Below are 15,514 nucleotides of genomic sequence, written 5' to 3' on the forward strand. Positions count from 1 at the left end.
TTATGCGTCGGAGTCTCCTGCCTGATAGTAGACAGTACCTGTGACAATAATAAACTAATTTCAATTCTCTTACCACAACAATCCTTGTAACAGAGTGCAGAAGAAAAGGGGCATAATACTCTCTCATTAAGGTCAGCAAGAAACCTTCTCTCTTCTTCTTCTTCTTTCCATGTTTTGAACGTACACAGCAACATATGTCAAACCTGGCTGCCTACAGGAGAGAGCAGAATAGTGGCATGCTTCAGATTTTATGTAAAGTAATCTGTTTTACACATGCTAATCACAGAATTGGATTAATCAAAGAGGCAAGTTCTTTTGTGGCCATATTATTTGTGTGTTCGTTATGTCTGCCTCAGATTATTTGATCAAGGGTAAAGCACACAAAATACTAGAGGAACTCAGCAGGTCAGGCAGCAAGGGAGGAAGGAACAGTCGATGTTTCAGACTGAGACCCTTCATCACGAACTTGAAGGGGCTTGACCCGAAGGACTCGGAGTAGCCTGAGAAAGAGCCTTGGCCTGGAACGTCAACTGTTTACTCCCCTCAACAGATGCTGCCCGATCTGCTGAGTTCCTCCAACATTGAGTCTGCTGTTTGGATTTTGAGCTTCTGCAGAATCTCATGTTGAGAATTGTAGATATGATATGTTGCCTTATTTGTATCGGAAATGTTTGTTCGACTCTCTCAGCTTGGAGGTGACTGCTAGCTGACATTTAGGACAGGATCGTAACTTGCTTTGTACTAAGAGGCACAAGAGCTGCTGGAAATCTTGATCAATGAAGGCTGAGACCCTTCATCAAAGATTTATTCCCCTTGACAGATGTTGTCTCACTTGTTGACTTCCTCCAGTATTTTGTGTTCCTCGGGATTTGCATCATCTGCAGAATCTTATGTTTTCCCCCTTGCTTTCCAGTCCTGATGAAGAGCATTGGCCCGAAACGTTGACTGTTTATTCCTCTCTACAGATGCTGCCCGACATGCTGAGTTCCTCCAGCATTTTGTGTGTTTTGCTCTGGACCTCCAGCATCTGCAGAACCTCTTGGGTTTATTAATCACAGAAATGGATCAATCAAAGTGGCAAGTTCTTTGTGGCCATACTATTTGTGTTTTAAAGTCTGTTGTGTGGTTATTTGATCAAGGTTTGTAGATGTGGGTTGGAAATGTTTGTAATCAATCTCCCCACGAGTGATCACACCAGCAATCTATGTGGTCTGATTGTGTAAATGCTTCAATCATCACGATCGAGAGTCAGAATCAAGGCAGGGTGAGCGCACAGTACCTCCTCTCTCCGAGCGTCCAGGGACAACAGAGCTACGAAGGCCGACATCTGGAGCAGGAAGTCGAGGAGCACAGCCAGTGCTGCGTACAGGGCAAACGTGCGCACTGCTGGCATCTTGGTGAGGGCACCTGCACCAACATTTCCCCTTTTAAATCAGGCAGTTGCTCAAACCAGTGAAACAGCCATTACCATCCACACCAACAATAACGGGTAATCGGTTTAAATCCTCCAGCTGGCTACTCTGAGATGTCAAGGTTAAACCACCCAGCTCCACGTTTGTACACAACAGCATGGTAGTGTAGTGGTTAGTGTAACACTATTGCAGTGTCAGTGACCCGGGTTCGATTCCCACCACTGACATTAAGTTTATATGCTCTTCCTGGAACTGCCATATTCTAACTTGCACCCACACTGGGGGCAACGTACAGATGCCAGGAACCTTACACCCCTTTGCAATGAGGAGCGCTGGGGGGAGCACACAGAGTCACAAGGAAAATGTGCGTAAGTCTATGTTCAGCATTGAACAGGGGTCACAGGAGATGTCAGACAGTGTCATTGCTACCTACCACATTCTGTCCTTACAGCTAACCCGGTGTTCAAAATTACCACTCACAGAACTCTTCCATTTTACCAAAAACATTCGCAAATTTCTACAGATGTACCGTGGAAACTATTCTAACTGGTTGCACCAACATCTGGTATGGGGGAGGAGGGCGGGGGCTACTGCACAGTTGTAAACTTCATCAGCTCCATCATGAGCACTAGCCTCCATAGTATCCATAACATCTCCAGGGAGCAAAGCCTCAGAAAAGGTGACGTCCGTCATCAAGGACCCTCATCACCCAGGACGTGCCTGGGTGATTGTCACCATCAGGAAGGAGGTGCAGAAGCCTGAAGGCACACACTCAGTGATTCAGGAACAGCTTCTTCCCCCTCTGCCATCCGACTTCAGAATAGACATCGAATCGATGAACACTACCTCACTACTGTTTTTTATTTTCTATTGGTTTGCATGATTACTTAACTATTTATATATGCTCACTAACTGTAATTCACATTTTTTTCTATATTTATCATGTACTGATAAATTGTGCGGCATGTACTGCTGCCGCACAGTTAACAACATACTTCACAACATACGCCGGTGATATTAAACCCGATTCTGATGTGTGAAATGTGGAAGGAGCTTGATACACGCACTCAATGACTTGGCTTCTCCTCCCGTGCCATCAGATTTCTAACCCGTGAACATTACCTCACCATTTGCTCTTTTTCGAACTACTTTTATTTTTTTTAAAAAAAATATTTCTTCTTGTATATTGCGATCATTTTTAAAATGAATTGCAATGGTCTGCTGCCACAAAACATCAAATTTCACAACGTATCTCAGTGATAATAAACCTGGCTCCAATCAGAATCGAACTGAAGGAGATCTCGCGTTAGAGAAGAGGAATTGGGTCTGAAGCAAAGCCTTACTCGAAAGCTTTAAGGAAGACTTTAAGTGACAGAGATGTTTAGGGATGGATTGGAAAGCTAAAATTTGAGTAGAACGTTTAAACTTGAGGGGATGGGGGGGGGGGGGGTCAGTTGACCAGAATTGGAAGTATAGGTACTTTGGAGGCAACAGAGCAGGAGGAGGTTACAGAGACAGGGAGGGGCAAAACCGTTGAGGGATTTAAAAAGCTGGAGAATAATCTGAAACTTCAGGCTTCATTTAAGCGGGATGCTGTGGTGGTGATGGCTGAGTAAGAGGAAACACACTCTTTACTTTGAACTTTGAACACACGGACAGAAGATTTTCCGATATAAAATGAATGGGGTCAACCAAAGGAGTGCTGGAATCACCAAATGTGGAGGTATTACAGCGGTGGGTGAGGGCTTCGGCAACAGCTGAGCTAAGGCAGGGGGGTCAAGTCAAGTCATGTTATGTAGATGGCAAAGGTTCGATCCTGACCTCTGGTGCTTTCTGTGTGGAGTTTTCACATTCACCCCTCCAGATCCCACTACTCGGGCACCTTATCTGGGCTTGGTACGGCCTCTGCTCTGCCCGTGACCGTAAGAAACTGCAGAGAGTTGTGGATGCAGCTCAGCACGTTGCAGAAACCACGGACTCTCTCCACGCTTCTTGCTGCCCCTGAACCAGACAGCATAATCAAAGATCCCAACTACCCTGGACGTTTTCTCTTCTACCCTTTCCCATCAGGCAGAAGATCCAAAACACTGAAAGCACATTACCACCAGGTTCAAGGACAGCTCTGCCCCACTGTTGTCAGACTCTTCACCAGACTTCTTGTGTGTTAAGATAGATTCTTGGCCTCACAATCTACCTTGTTATCGTTTACCTGCGCTGCACTCTTTGGGTAGCTTATGGACTTTATTCTGCTTTGTTATTGTTCTACCTCAACGCAATGTTCTGATCTGTAGGAACAGTTTGCAAGACTAGCTATCTCAGTACATGTGACAATAATAAACCAATATCATTACATCCTCTCCGTGTCCACTCTGTCTGGGCCAGTGGTTCCCCTGGGGTCCATGGACCCTTTGGTTAATGGTAGGAGTCCATGGTATAAAAAAGGTCGGGTATCCCTGATCTTTCAATATTTGGTAGGTTTCAATACCATCCTTCCCTCATCCTTCTAAACTCCATTGTGTACAGGCCAGAGACAATGAAGTCTCCTCATATATTAACCCTTTCATTCTCACCCTGCCACACAACATACATATGTGTATAAGCTAATCTTACGTTTATAGCACCACACTCAGTCACTTCTACATTATGTTTATAGAACTGCATTTAGATTTGTATTTATTGTGTTATTTATGCTTATTATGGTTCCTTAAGGTTGTTATAGCTGGGGGTGGTAATGGGGACAAGCTCCCACTACCTATTAAATGGTCCCAATAGCGTACATGTCAAAATAGCCTCTGACAACCAAGTCCAGCTCCTGGCCTTCACGTGTGGCTTAGCTACTAAGCCTGGAGGAACTGTTTCTACTGACAGGAGAAGGGGCAAAGGGCCGCCTTAAAATCAGTTGCTTCGAGCAGGTTGGGCTCATCAGCCATGGTTGGCAGCTCATCTAGGAGAAGGAAAACTCTGATCTCAAACCTCTGCTGCCTTGTGGCCATACCCACTCATGGGGAAGGCTTCGGGAGTAAACCCTGAGAGAAAATCTGGAGATGGAGTCCCTAAGGCAGTCGTACATTGAGTTCAACGCTAACTGCCAACTTCCATGACACCGCTAGTACCAAACTGTATCGGTCTCCACTATTCCTTTGGATTCATCAGATGTGTCGAGAGGGGGAGCTTGCGATGTGGGCAACCAGCTCGCTGTCTATATCCTGCTGCCCAGGTTTGTGTATATGACAGCTAGGATGCAATATCCATGGCCAATCCTGCCCTCACATGCTTATTGTGTTTTTTTATGCTGCATGGGATCCAGAGTACAATCATTTTGTTGTCCAGGACACACGTGGCAATAAACATCTTTAACTTGGACTGGTCTGTGCTTTGGCCTTTATTGCTGCAGGAGGATCTCCTGGGGGAAATTCTAACCTCACAACGTCTGAGCATTGTTCGGCGAAGAAGCAAAACAAAATGCAACTCTTACCAAGGAAGAAGCAGATGGACTCGGAGAAGCTGCAGAGAAGCATGCTGGGAGCCACTTCGCTCAGCACACGGCCGATCTGTTCCTCCCGACATTCCTCTGCTCTCCTCTCGTCCCTCTGAAGAGAAGGTCACAGTCAGTAAGCACCCTGTCAGCGGCAAGGTGCCCAGAACAAGGCCCCAAGCAGGAGACTCCCCCTCAACAATTCAGGAAGAGCTCCTTCCCCATCAGAATTCTCAAAGGCCCATGTACGTATGACACCACCGTCCATTTACACTGCTTATTCCTTTCACTTACAGTAATTTGATGGCTTCGTTGAGCACCTCCACTCTATCTGCCAAAAGTGGAACTTCCTGGTGGCTGAACATTTTAATCCCTATTCCCATTCCCATTCCAACATGTCGGTCCATGGCCTGCTCTTGTGTGAAGATGAAGGCACCCTCTGGGTGGAGGAGCAACGTCTAATACTCTGTCTGGTAGCCTCCAATCTGAAGTTATGAATAGCGATTGTTCCTTCCAGTAAAAATCTTTTCTTTCCTCCTCTTCTATTCCCTTTACCACTTCTCACCTGCCTATCGCTTTCCATCTGGGTCCCTTCCTCATTCCTTTCTTCTGTGGTCCACTCTCCTCTCCTATCAGATTCCTTCCTCCCCAGTCCTTTACCTTCTAGCCGTCCTCCATCCCCTCTCCGCACCTTTTTATTCTGGCATTCTACCCTTTCCAGTCTTGAAGAAGGGGCTCAGCCCAAAACATCAACTGTTTATTCCTCTCCATAGATGCTGCCTGACCTGCTGAGTCCCTCCAGCACTTTGTGTGTGTGTGTTTCTTTGGATTTCCTACATCTGCAGATCCTCTCATGTTTACGATTTGATGTCTTTGCACTGTTCCGCTGCGGCAAGACAATAAATTTCACATCGCGTAGGACAGCAACAATCAACCTGATTGCCACTGAACAAGGTGGACACACTACGCTGCCAACGCAATGCGTGGCAACACTCGCGGGCTGCCTCCAGCACACCCTTACCTGTGCTGGTTGTTAACACATTTCACTGTATGTTTCAATATACATGCGAATCTGAATCTGAAACCGTAGCTGACCTGATAATGGAGAACGAGGATGAATATATTGTCTGCACCCACAGCAAGCACTAGAAAGGGAACCACTTCCAGAACGATGAGGGAGGAGGGAACTCCAATATAAGCGTAAAAGCCCATGGACGAGAGGACAGCTCCCAACACCACAAGAATTCCGCCCAACCCGAGCGTAATCTTTGAGTCGATCTGTGGGTAAAGAGAGTCCGGAAAAAAAAAAATCAAGTCAGTACTTTTTCATATCTTTCATTGGTCCTTCTTTTACTACATTGTCACATCTGTTCACAACACACACCAGTCCTTGTCGAGGGATCAGAAGTGGAAAGAGGGAACAATTTCAAGTTCCTGGGTGTCAATATCTCCGAGGATCTATTCGGGTCCCAACAATTCGATGCAGTTACAAAGAAGGCACAACAGTGGCCATATTTCATTAGGAGTTTGAGGAGATTTGGTATGCCACCAAAGACCCTTGCAAATTCCTATAGATGTACCGTGGAGAGCATTCTAACTGGTTGCATCACTGTCTGGTATGGGCAGTGGAGGGGGGAGGGGGCGCTACTGCTCAGGACCGGAAAAGGCTGCAGAAAGTTGTAAACTCAGTCAGCTCCATCATGGGCACCAGCCTCTCCAGCATCCAGGACATCTTCAAAGAGTGATGCCTCAAGAAAAGGTGGCATCCATCATTAAGGATCCCCAGCACCCAGGTCATGCCTTGCTCTCATTGCTACCGTCAGGGAGGAGGTACAGAAGCCTGAAGACACACACTCAACGATTCAGGAACAGCTTCTTGCCAACAGCCATCAGATTTCTGAACGGACAATGAACCCGGGAACACCACTATTTTTTGTTCTCTTTTTTCACTATTAATTTAATTTTCAGATACATGTTTCTTATTGCAGTATATCATTTGCACTGCTCTGCAAATTAACAAAATTCACAACATATGTCAGTGATAAACCTGACTCTGATTCCGGAGATCTGGGATGCAAACAAGGATATCCTCTCCGACAAGGATGTTACCAGGACTTGGGAGCCTGAGTGATAGGGAAATGGTGCACAGGAGAATTGAGGGGAGACTTGATAGAGGTATAGATAGGGTAAACGCAAGCAAGCTTTTTTCACTGAGGCTGGCTGAGACAAGTACAGACGTGGATTAAGGGTGAAAGGGGAAATGTTTAAAGGGAACATGAGGGGGAACTTCTTCACTCAGAGGGTGGTGAGAATGTGGAACAAGCTGCCAGTGGAAGTGGTGGATGGGGGTTTGATTTGAACATTTAAGGGAAGTTTTGGATAAGTACATGGATGGTAGAGCTATGGAGGGCTATGGTCCAGGTGCAGGTCGATGGGAGCAGGCAGATTGATAGTTTGGCATGGACTAGATGGGCCAAAGGGCCTGCTTCTGTGCTGTAGTTCTCTATAAAATGTTTCAAAGTTCAACATAAATTTATTACAATGTACATATATGTCACCATATACAACCCTGAGATCCATTTTCTTGCAGGTATACTCAATAAATTTATAGAATAATAACCATAACAGAATCAATGAAAGACCACCCAGCGTGGGCCTTCAACCAGAGTGCAAAAGGCAACACTCAGCAAATACAAAAAGGAAATAATAATAATAATAATAAATAAATAAGCAATAAATATTGAGAACATGAGGTGAAGCGATCTTGAAAGTGAGTCCTTATGTTATAGGAGCATTTCAATGATGGGGCAAGTGAAGTTATCCCCTTTGGTTCAGGAGGCTGATAGTTGAGGGATAATAACTGTTCCTGAACCTGGGGGTGTTAGTCCTGAGGCTCCTGTACCTCCACCTTGATGGCAGCAGCAAGAAGAGAGCATGATCTGGGTGGATGGGTTCCCTGATGATGGATGTGTCCCTGCCTTCTTTGTGTTGAATAGTACACCATCTCTTTTCAATCAGTGACCTCTAGTCCCCGATTCTCTCATAACATTCACCCCACATCCACCCTCTCAAAGCCACTCAGGATCCAATCAATGGGGGGGCGGGTTGTCAGTTTTATTTATTTATTTACACACGGCGTAGTGGGTGCATGGAACTAGGGGTGGTGGTAGAGGTAGTTATGATAGGGGAGAAGCTCTTAGATAGGTACATGGATGTGAGGAAGATGGAGGGTTCTGGACATTGTGTAGGTAAGAGGGATTAGTGTTTTTGGTTTGCTTTTTAGCTGTTCTGGTGCTTCTATGTTCTTAAAAATGGAGGGTGGTAAAGGTGGGTATAATCGAGCATTTATGAATCTTAGATAAGCACATGGATGACAGGCACATGGGGACTACGTATGAGGGAAGGGTTAGATTGATTTTAGCATACAGGTTTATTGACTGGCACAACATCATGGGCTGAGGGCCTGTACAGTGCTGTAATGTTCCAGTTGTCCGTTCATTATGTGCTGTCACATGGCATCATCATTATGTGCCATATCATATGATATCATCATTATGCACCATGTCGTATGAAGTGGGCGATCATGGTCTTTCCATGACCGTGATTGTCTTGCTAAATTTTTCTACATAACTGGTTTTCTATTGCCTTCTTCTGGCCAGTGTCTTTACAAGACGGGTGACCCCAGCCATTATCAATACACTTCAGAGACTGTCTGCCTGGTGTCAGTGGTCGCATAACCAGGACTTGTGATCTGCACCGGCTGCTCGTACGACCATCCACCACCTGCTCCCATGGCTTCACGTGACCCTGATCGGGGGGGCTAAGCAGGTGCTACACCTTGCCCAAGGGTGACCTGCAGGCTAGTGGAGGGAAGGAGCACCTTTCACCTCCTTTCATAGAGATGTATCTCCACCTGGCCACCCACTTAAACTAAACTTTCAGAGAGGTTCAGTGAAAAATGTGATCGAACAAGTGTAGTAGCAAGTTACGTACCATAATAGTCTTCCAGCTGGAATACTCCCCAAGGGCCAAGGCAATGTAAATAAATATAACCAGGTAACTGATGGCAAAAATAGGAATATCTTGTGCCGTGGTTCTGTTGATCTCATCTTCCAGGGAGCGCTACAACACAAGAGGAAACAAAGTTCAAAGTTATTATCAAGGTACATATATATCATCATATACAACCCTGAGATTCCGTTTCTTGTGGGCACACTCAACGAATCTATGGAATAATAACCATAACAGAAATGAGTGGAAGTCCGCACCAACTTGAGCGTTCAACCTGCATACTAGAGACAACAAACCATGCAAATACAAAAAGAAATAATAAATAAATAAACAAAAACAAACAAGCAAGCAAACAATCAATATCAAGAACATGAGATGAAGCGGCCTTGAACGTGAGTCCGTAGGTTATGGGAACATTTCAAAGATGGGGCAAATGAAGTTATCCCCTTTGGTCTAAGGGCCAGATGGTTGAGAGGTGATAACTATCCCTGAGTCCCGGGCGGTGGGGGTCCCTGATGATGGATGCTGCTTTCCTGCAACAACATTTCATGTGAGCGTGCTTTACCCGTGTTGGACCGGGCCGTATCCACTACTTTTAAAGCAAATAAGCCCAAACCACACTTCTATTCAGGTCTTACAGAGGAGCGTCACCTCAGGACGGTCAATGCGTCCGCAGAGTAAGTGAAGAGAGTGTTATACTGGCCACATTATTAGGTACATCTGTACACCTGCTCGTTAATGCAAATATCAAATCAGCCTATCATGTGGCAGCAACTCAATGCATAGGGACATGGTCAAGAGGTTCTGATAAAGTATGTAAAAGGCTTAACACATTAGTTAAACAATAGCAGCCTTTTCTTCTGAAAGAAACTGCTGATGATCAACAGATGTGCTAAGCCATGCTGAGCCATATTTCTTCTGGGAGTTAGACAGTGTTTCAAGGTCTTTGTTTCTTTGTGCAGACATGCACAGAGATAAGACCAGCCTGTTCTGTGTATGTTCTGTCTATTATACCTATTCTGTAATTTGTCTCTCGTTACAGTCAAGCAATAGATTAAGTCTGACTCCAGCTTGGTATGTGAAGGGGTATCTGAACACTATCTCTCTTCTGTAAGGGGAATTGTGAGTTAGTTGGTGGATCGGGCAGGAACAATCACAGACAGTCTGTGCCTGTTTGAGTGACTAACAGTCAGCCCCGGGTGCTTTGAATAAAGAGTTTGTACTGATACGGTCTCTGAGTGACTTTACCGGGACTCAATTACCGCATATAACTACCGGTATATGTTGTATATATGCTTTGTGTCAAATTGTACAGAGAACATAGAAGCGTACAGCACAGGAACAGGCCATTCAGCCCACAATGCTGTGCTGAACCAGCTAAAAAGCAAATCAAAAAGACCCCAACACTATTTCCTCCTACCTACACCATGTCCATATCCCTCCATCTTCCTCACATCCATGTGCCTATCTAAACATCTCTTAAAAGCCTCTAATGTGTTTGCCTCTTCCACCATACCAGGCAGCGCATTCCAGGCATCCATCACTCTGTGAGTAAAAAACATACCCCTCACATCCCCCTTGAACCTACCCCCTTCTTTCTTTCAAAGCATCCGCCCAGGTTTTAGACATTTCAACCCTGGGAAACAGATACTCCATCTACTCTATCCATGCCTCTCATTATCTTATAAACCTCTACCAGATCTCCCCTCAGCCTCCGGTGTTAGAGAAAACATCTACAGAATACTTTTTTTTATCTGTTAATGTATTATGTTATAATGTATTAAAGTATAATGTATAATGCAATCAGCATAACCAGAGACACCACACAGCCCGGCCACTCCCTGTCTGACCTGCTGCCGTCCAGCAAAAGGTTCAGGACACTAAAAGCCAGAACAAATAGACGGAGGAACAGCTTCTACCACAGAGCTGTGGCCTCCATCACACCACTCCCACAGAACAATGACTGAAACTGTGAGCACACACAAGGACTCAAATACTCGCACTAACGGCACTTTGTGCATTACTGTGACATTCTGGTGCTGCTGTAACTTATTTTCTGCTACTTATCTATTTAATACTGTTTTTCTATTATGGTCTTGTTTTTATCTAATGCTTTGTTTGATTTCCTGAGAGGAAGCCAAACAGAGTTTCATTGTACCTATGTATAATGACAATAAAGATCATTCATTCATGTTAATACTATTTTATGTGCTGTATGTTGTACCTCCTGACTACAGAGGTGGTGTTGAGGGACCAGGTGAGATCAGTCCAAGAAACCTGGTGCTCCTGACTCTCTCTACGGAGAACCTGGTGATATGCAGTGGGGAGTGGTCAGCCTGTACTTTCCTAAAGTCCACAATCATCTCTTCAGTCTTGTCCGTGTTGAGAGTAAAGTTGTTGTGCTCGTATAGTGGGTCACACCTTGGCTCCCAAGGAACTTAGTTTCGTTTAGCTGTATACATGTGTAGGGTTAAATGACAATAAACTTGAACTTAAAAGAATTTGACAGGGTTGAGACTTTGGAGACACCATACCTCTGACATGTAGACAAAGTTGAAACTAATGGATTTGTTCTGCTTGTACTGTTGTAGAATTTTTAAGTATTCTTTCTCCCAGAGCAATGCAAATTCGAATCTGGGATCGTCGCGACTGTAGCTGTTTAGAGAGAATGTCATGATGAGTGCTTGGGCTTGGGAGAAATCTTCACCTGTTAGACAACAAAGCAAAGGTTAAAGTAGAGTGACCTTAACGCTGTCCCAGATGCCAGAGGCTGAACGTTTCGAGGGGATAACCTGAACGGGAAGTTACTTGCCAGGTAATCTGAGCAAAATCCCCCAGGATCTTCCAGGCTTTGTTAAATCAGCGGAAGGGCGGTTTCTGAGTGGGAATGAACCCAGGAAGTAAACCCATTATTCTGGGGAGTAGCTTTAATAAGGTTGAGGAACAATTTCTTGGTGGTGAACCTGTGGAAATCATTGCCACAGACGGCTGTGGCCAACCCATTGGGTATATTTAAAGCAGAGGGTGATAGGTTTTTGATTAGTCAGGGTGACAAAGGTTGTTTATTTATATATTTAGAGAAACACCACCAAACCGGCCCTCCGGCCCAATGAGCCACACCTAGCAACCCACTAGCCTAATCACAGGAAAATTTACAATGGCCAATTAACCTACTAACCGGTCTTTGGACTGTGGGAGGAAACTGGAACACTCGGAGGAAACCCACACGATCACAGGGACAGCGCAGGCATTGAACTCTGAACTCTGACACTCCATGCTCCAATAGCATAGCGCTAACCGCTACGCCACCGTGGCGCTGTATGGGGAGGAGGCAGGAGGATGGGACCGAGGGAACGATAAATCAGCCGTGACAGACTGACTAATTGCCTAACTCTGCTACACGCACAAAATGCTGGTGGAACGCAGCAGGCCAGGCAGCATCTATAGGAAGAAGCACAGTCGACGTTTTGGGCCGAGACCCTTTGTCAGGACTAACCGAAAGAAAAGATAAAATATACTACTATCTCTCCTCTCAGTTAGTCCTGACGATGGGTCTCGGCCCGAAATGTTGACTGTACTTCTCCCTATAGATGCTGCCTGGCCTGCTGTGTTCCACCAGCATTTTGTGTGTGGTGCTTGAATTTCCAGCATCTGCAGATTTCCTCGTGTTTGCCTAATTCTGCTCCTGTGTTTTATGGTTTTATTAGATCCTGGTATCCATTTCTCATTTCCAACTAGTCCCCTCTCCTCTCCACATTCCTCAGCTATTTTTTCCCCCCACAGAACTACAAGTTTCCTGAACATATTGATCATTTTTTGTAATTCATTAATGCGATATGGCGTCACTGGCGAGGCTTGCTCTGGCTGTTCTCGCGAAGGCCACGTTCAGCCGCTGTAATGAAAATGCTGAAACACTGCTACCAGGGAGGGAATCCTTGGCTCCGACTCTGCAATGCTGAAGTAACAGGGGTATGTTTCCAGGTGGGAATTGTGGACTACCTGTAGTCAGGACCTGCAAAGGGGCAATAGGACCCATATACCTGCGGCCTGTGTAGAGCTCACGGGTTTACAGAGAACCTCCAAAGAAGGCTCGATGTCAGCTTTGGAGAGGAAGTTTAGTGGGGTCTTAACTGGGGTGAATAAAGTAATGTGGGGCTGAGACAGAGGTACCCATTTCCCTTAGCAGAGTATCACAAATTGAAGCACAGAGATTTGAAGTAATTGAGGGACAGATTAGATAGTAAGACCAAGAGACAGCAGAAGCAGAATTAGGCCATTCAGCCCCTCGTGTCTGTTCCGTCATTCCATCACGGTTTATTTATTACTCCCCTCTTCCCCATTCTCCTGAGTTCTCCCCGTACCCTGCCTCATCGTCTCATGAAACTGGTGTTTAATGGTCAGCACGGGTTTGATGGGCTAAAGGGCCTGCTTTCATGCTGACTGAACCCAAGGCAAAAGAGACCATTGAAAATCTTACCTGAGTATCCACCAACAGCCAAGAATGGAAAGACGGGTGCACCATAATCAGCTATGCAGCTCATTCCCATCTCGGTATTGTCCTTGAATGACAGAGGGGAGCTGCGGAAAGAAAGACATTCTCACTCACAGCAGCCAGGGAGCCAAAAGAGAATCGGTACCTCTCAGTGTGGTCACATGTACAGTCAAAAGCTTTCGTTTGCTTGCCATCCTGACAGATCACGCCATACGCAAGCACCTCAAAGTAGCAGCTAAAAAAAGAAAACAGAATATAGAGACACTAGAAATCGTGCAGGTGCTGGAAATCTTGAGCAAAGCAACAGAAAGTGCTGGAGGAACCCAGCAGGTCAGGTAGCATCTATGGAGGGGAATGAAGTCCAACTATGGGTGGGTGGGGATTGGAAGTGAAGTAAGCAGCTGAGATTTCAAAGCTCAAAGTAAATTTATTATCAAAATACTGTAAGTGTATGTCACTACATACTACCCTGAGATTCATTCTATTACGGGCATTCACAGTAGAACAAAGAAGTACAACAGAATCAATGACTGGCAAAGTGCAAAATTAGACAAATATGCAAATACAAAATGGATAAATAATGACTGAATAGATGATATTGAGAACATGATCTGAATGTGAGTCTATAATTTGTGGAATCAGTTCGGGGTTGAGGTGAGTAAAGTTATTAACAAAGGCGGAGCAAGATGTGAACTGCAAATCTAACACTATATTCTGTACCAACTGCAAAATGCTGGAGGAACTCAGCAGGTCAGGCAGCATCTAAGGAGGGAAATGGACAGGGCTCATTTCAGGCCAAGACCCTTCATCAGGATGCTTTGGTGCAGAATGCCACTGTTCACTCCTCTCTATGGATGCTGCCTGACCTGCTGAGTTCCTCCAGCATTTTATACAGTACTGTGCGAAAGTCTTGGGCACATACTGTATATATATGTAGGGTGCCTGTGACTTTTGCACGGTACTGTACCTGTCAATATGGAGCAGAAAGTGAGTTTGTAAATCTGGCGGGAGTAAAGGGTATTGGGAAAAGCAAGGGTGGAGTGCCGCGGGAGGGGTGTGGGGCAGGTGGCAGAGAAGGAGTGCCAGAGGTGGGGATTAGCGTGGGTGCAGCCACACCCAGCCCTGAGTCACCAGGCAAGGTCATCTGGTTCCAAACAATTGGTTTATTGATCACTATAGAATGTCTCCCTGGTGCTTCCCACTCCCTCCCGTCTCCCCTCCCCTTTTCCCAACCATGATTCCTCCCTCCCTGTTCCCCTTCCCACTCTCAGTCCACAATAGAGACTCATATCAGAATCAGGTTTATCGTCACTCACATGTCATGAAATTGGTTTCCTTTTGCAGCAGCAGTACAATGCAATACATGAAATTACTACAGTACTGTGCAAAAGTCTTAGGCACCCTAGCTATAGAAACTGTGTTGATCAAGATTTCCAGCATCTACAGAATCTCTTGTATTTCCACAATATTCTGCATTTTCTTTTGGCTTTCCCCTTTGTACCACTTCACCGGTTTAAGGTAGGCCGTATAGATAACATGCAAACAAAGTTGCCCCACTGTACCTTGGCAAACGTGAGAGTAATAATGGAATTACCACAGCACCGGGTCGGACACCAACACCGCACCCAGGCCGTGAACAGGCCAGGAATGAAAGGTTTAGTCCCTGTTGGAATGGGTGGTTGCGTTTGGAACAGAAACGGCCTAGGGAAGTTTTAACACCAGCAGATGCGTCTGCAATTGATGGGAACAGACTTGCAGGCTGTAAGAAGGGGGAACGATGTCCAGGTTGCACCCTGTGAGGGTGAGTGATAGTAGGGGTGTCCAAACGGGAATCGGGTAAATGCCGAGTAGACAGAAGGGGGCCTTACTGGGCAGCTCCTGACAAGAGCCAGACTTGAAAGAACAGGAAAAATGCCTGACCTTTGCACTTTCATCAGCTGATTTGAGGGGGGACCAAGGAAAGGGTAGAGAGCCCTACTCTCCACATGTTCCCCGCCTCAAGCCACTATGTCCCGTTCTCACTTTCTGGGCATCCCATCGACTGCAATACCCTTCCCCTGCTGTGCCCTATGCACCAGCTGCCCGCCAATCCAGATGTGTTTCATTCTCCAGATGTGCCCTACT

At 45.6% G+C, this 15,514-nt stretch overlaps 1 protein-coding gene across 2 annotated transcripts in view; it reads right to left on the reverse strand.

Moving 5' to 3' along the window:
* Positions 1-15,514, reverse strand: part of npc1l1 (NPC1-like 1) — a 198,435-nt gene that overhangs the window by 34,936 nt on the left and 147,985 nt on the right. For both annotated transcript variants that reach the window (XM_073061132.1, XM_073061124.1), the window contains exons 3-9: positions 13,376-13,476; positions 11,433-11,605; positions 8,881-9,009; positions 5,983-6,165; positions 4,888-5,002; positions 1,280-1,407; positions 74-211 (exon numbers count right to left, since the gene is read on the reverse strand). In XM_073061132.1, the coding sequence (XP_072917233.1) occupies positions 74-211; positions 1,280-1,407; positions 4,888-5,002; positions 5,983-6,165; positions 8,881-9,009; positions 11,433-11,605; positions 13,376-13,476 (967 nt within the window). The remainder of the gene's footprint in view (positions 1-73; positions 212-1,279; positions 1,408-4,887; positions 5,003-5,982; positions 6,166-8,880; positions 9,010-11,432; positions 11,606-13,375; positions 13,477-15,514) is intronic.

This window comes from Hemitrygon akajei, chromosome 1 (assembly GCF_048418815.1).
Source record: "Hemitrygon akajei chromosome 1, sHemAka1.3, whole genome shotgun sequence".
NCBI classification, from domain to species: domain Eukaryota; kingdom Metazoa; phylum Chordata; class Chondrichthyes; order Myliobatiformes; family Dasyatidae; genus Hemitrygon; species Hemitrygon akajei.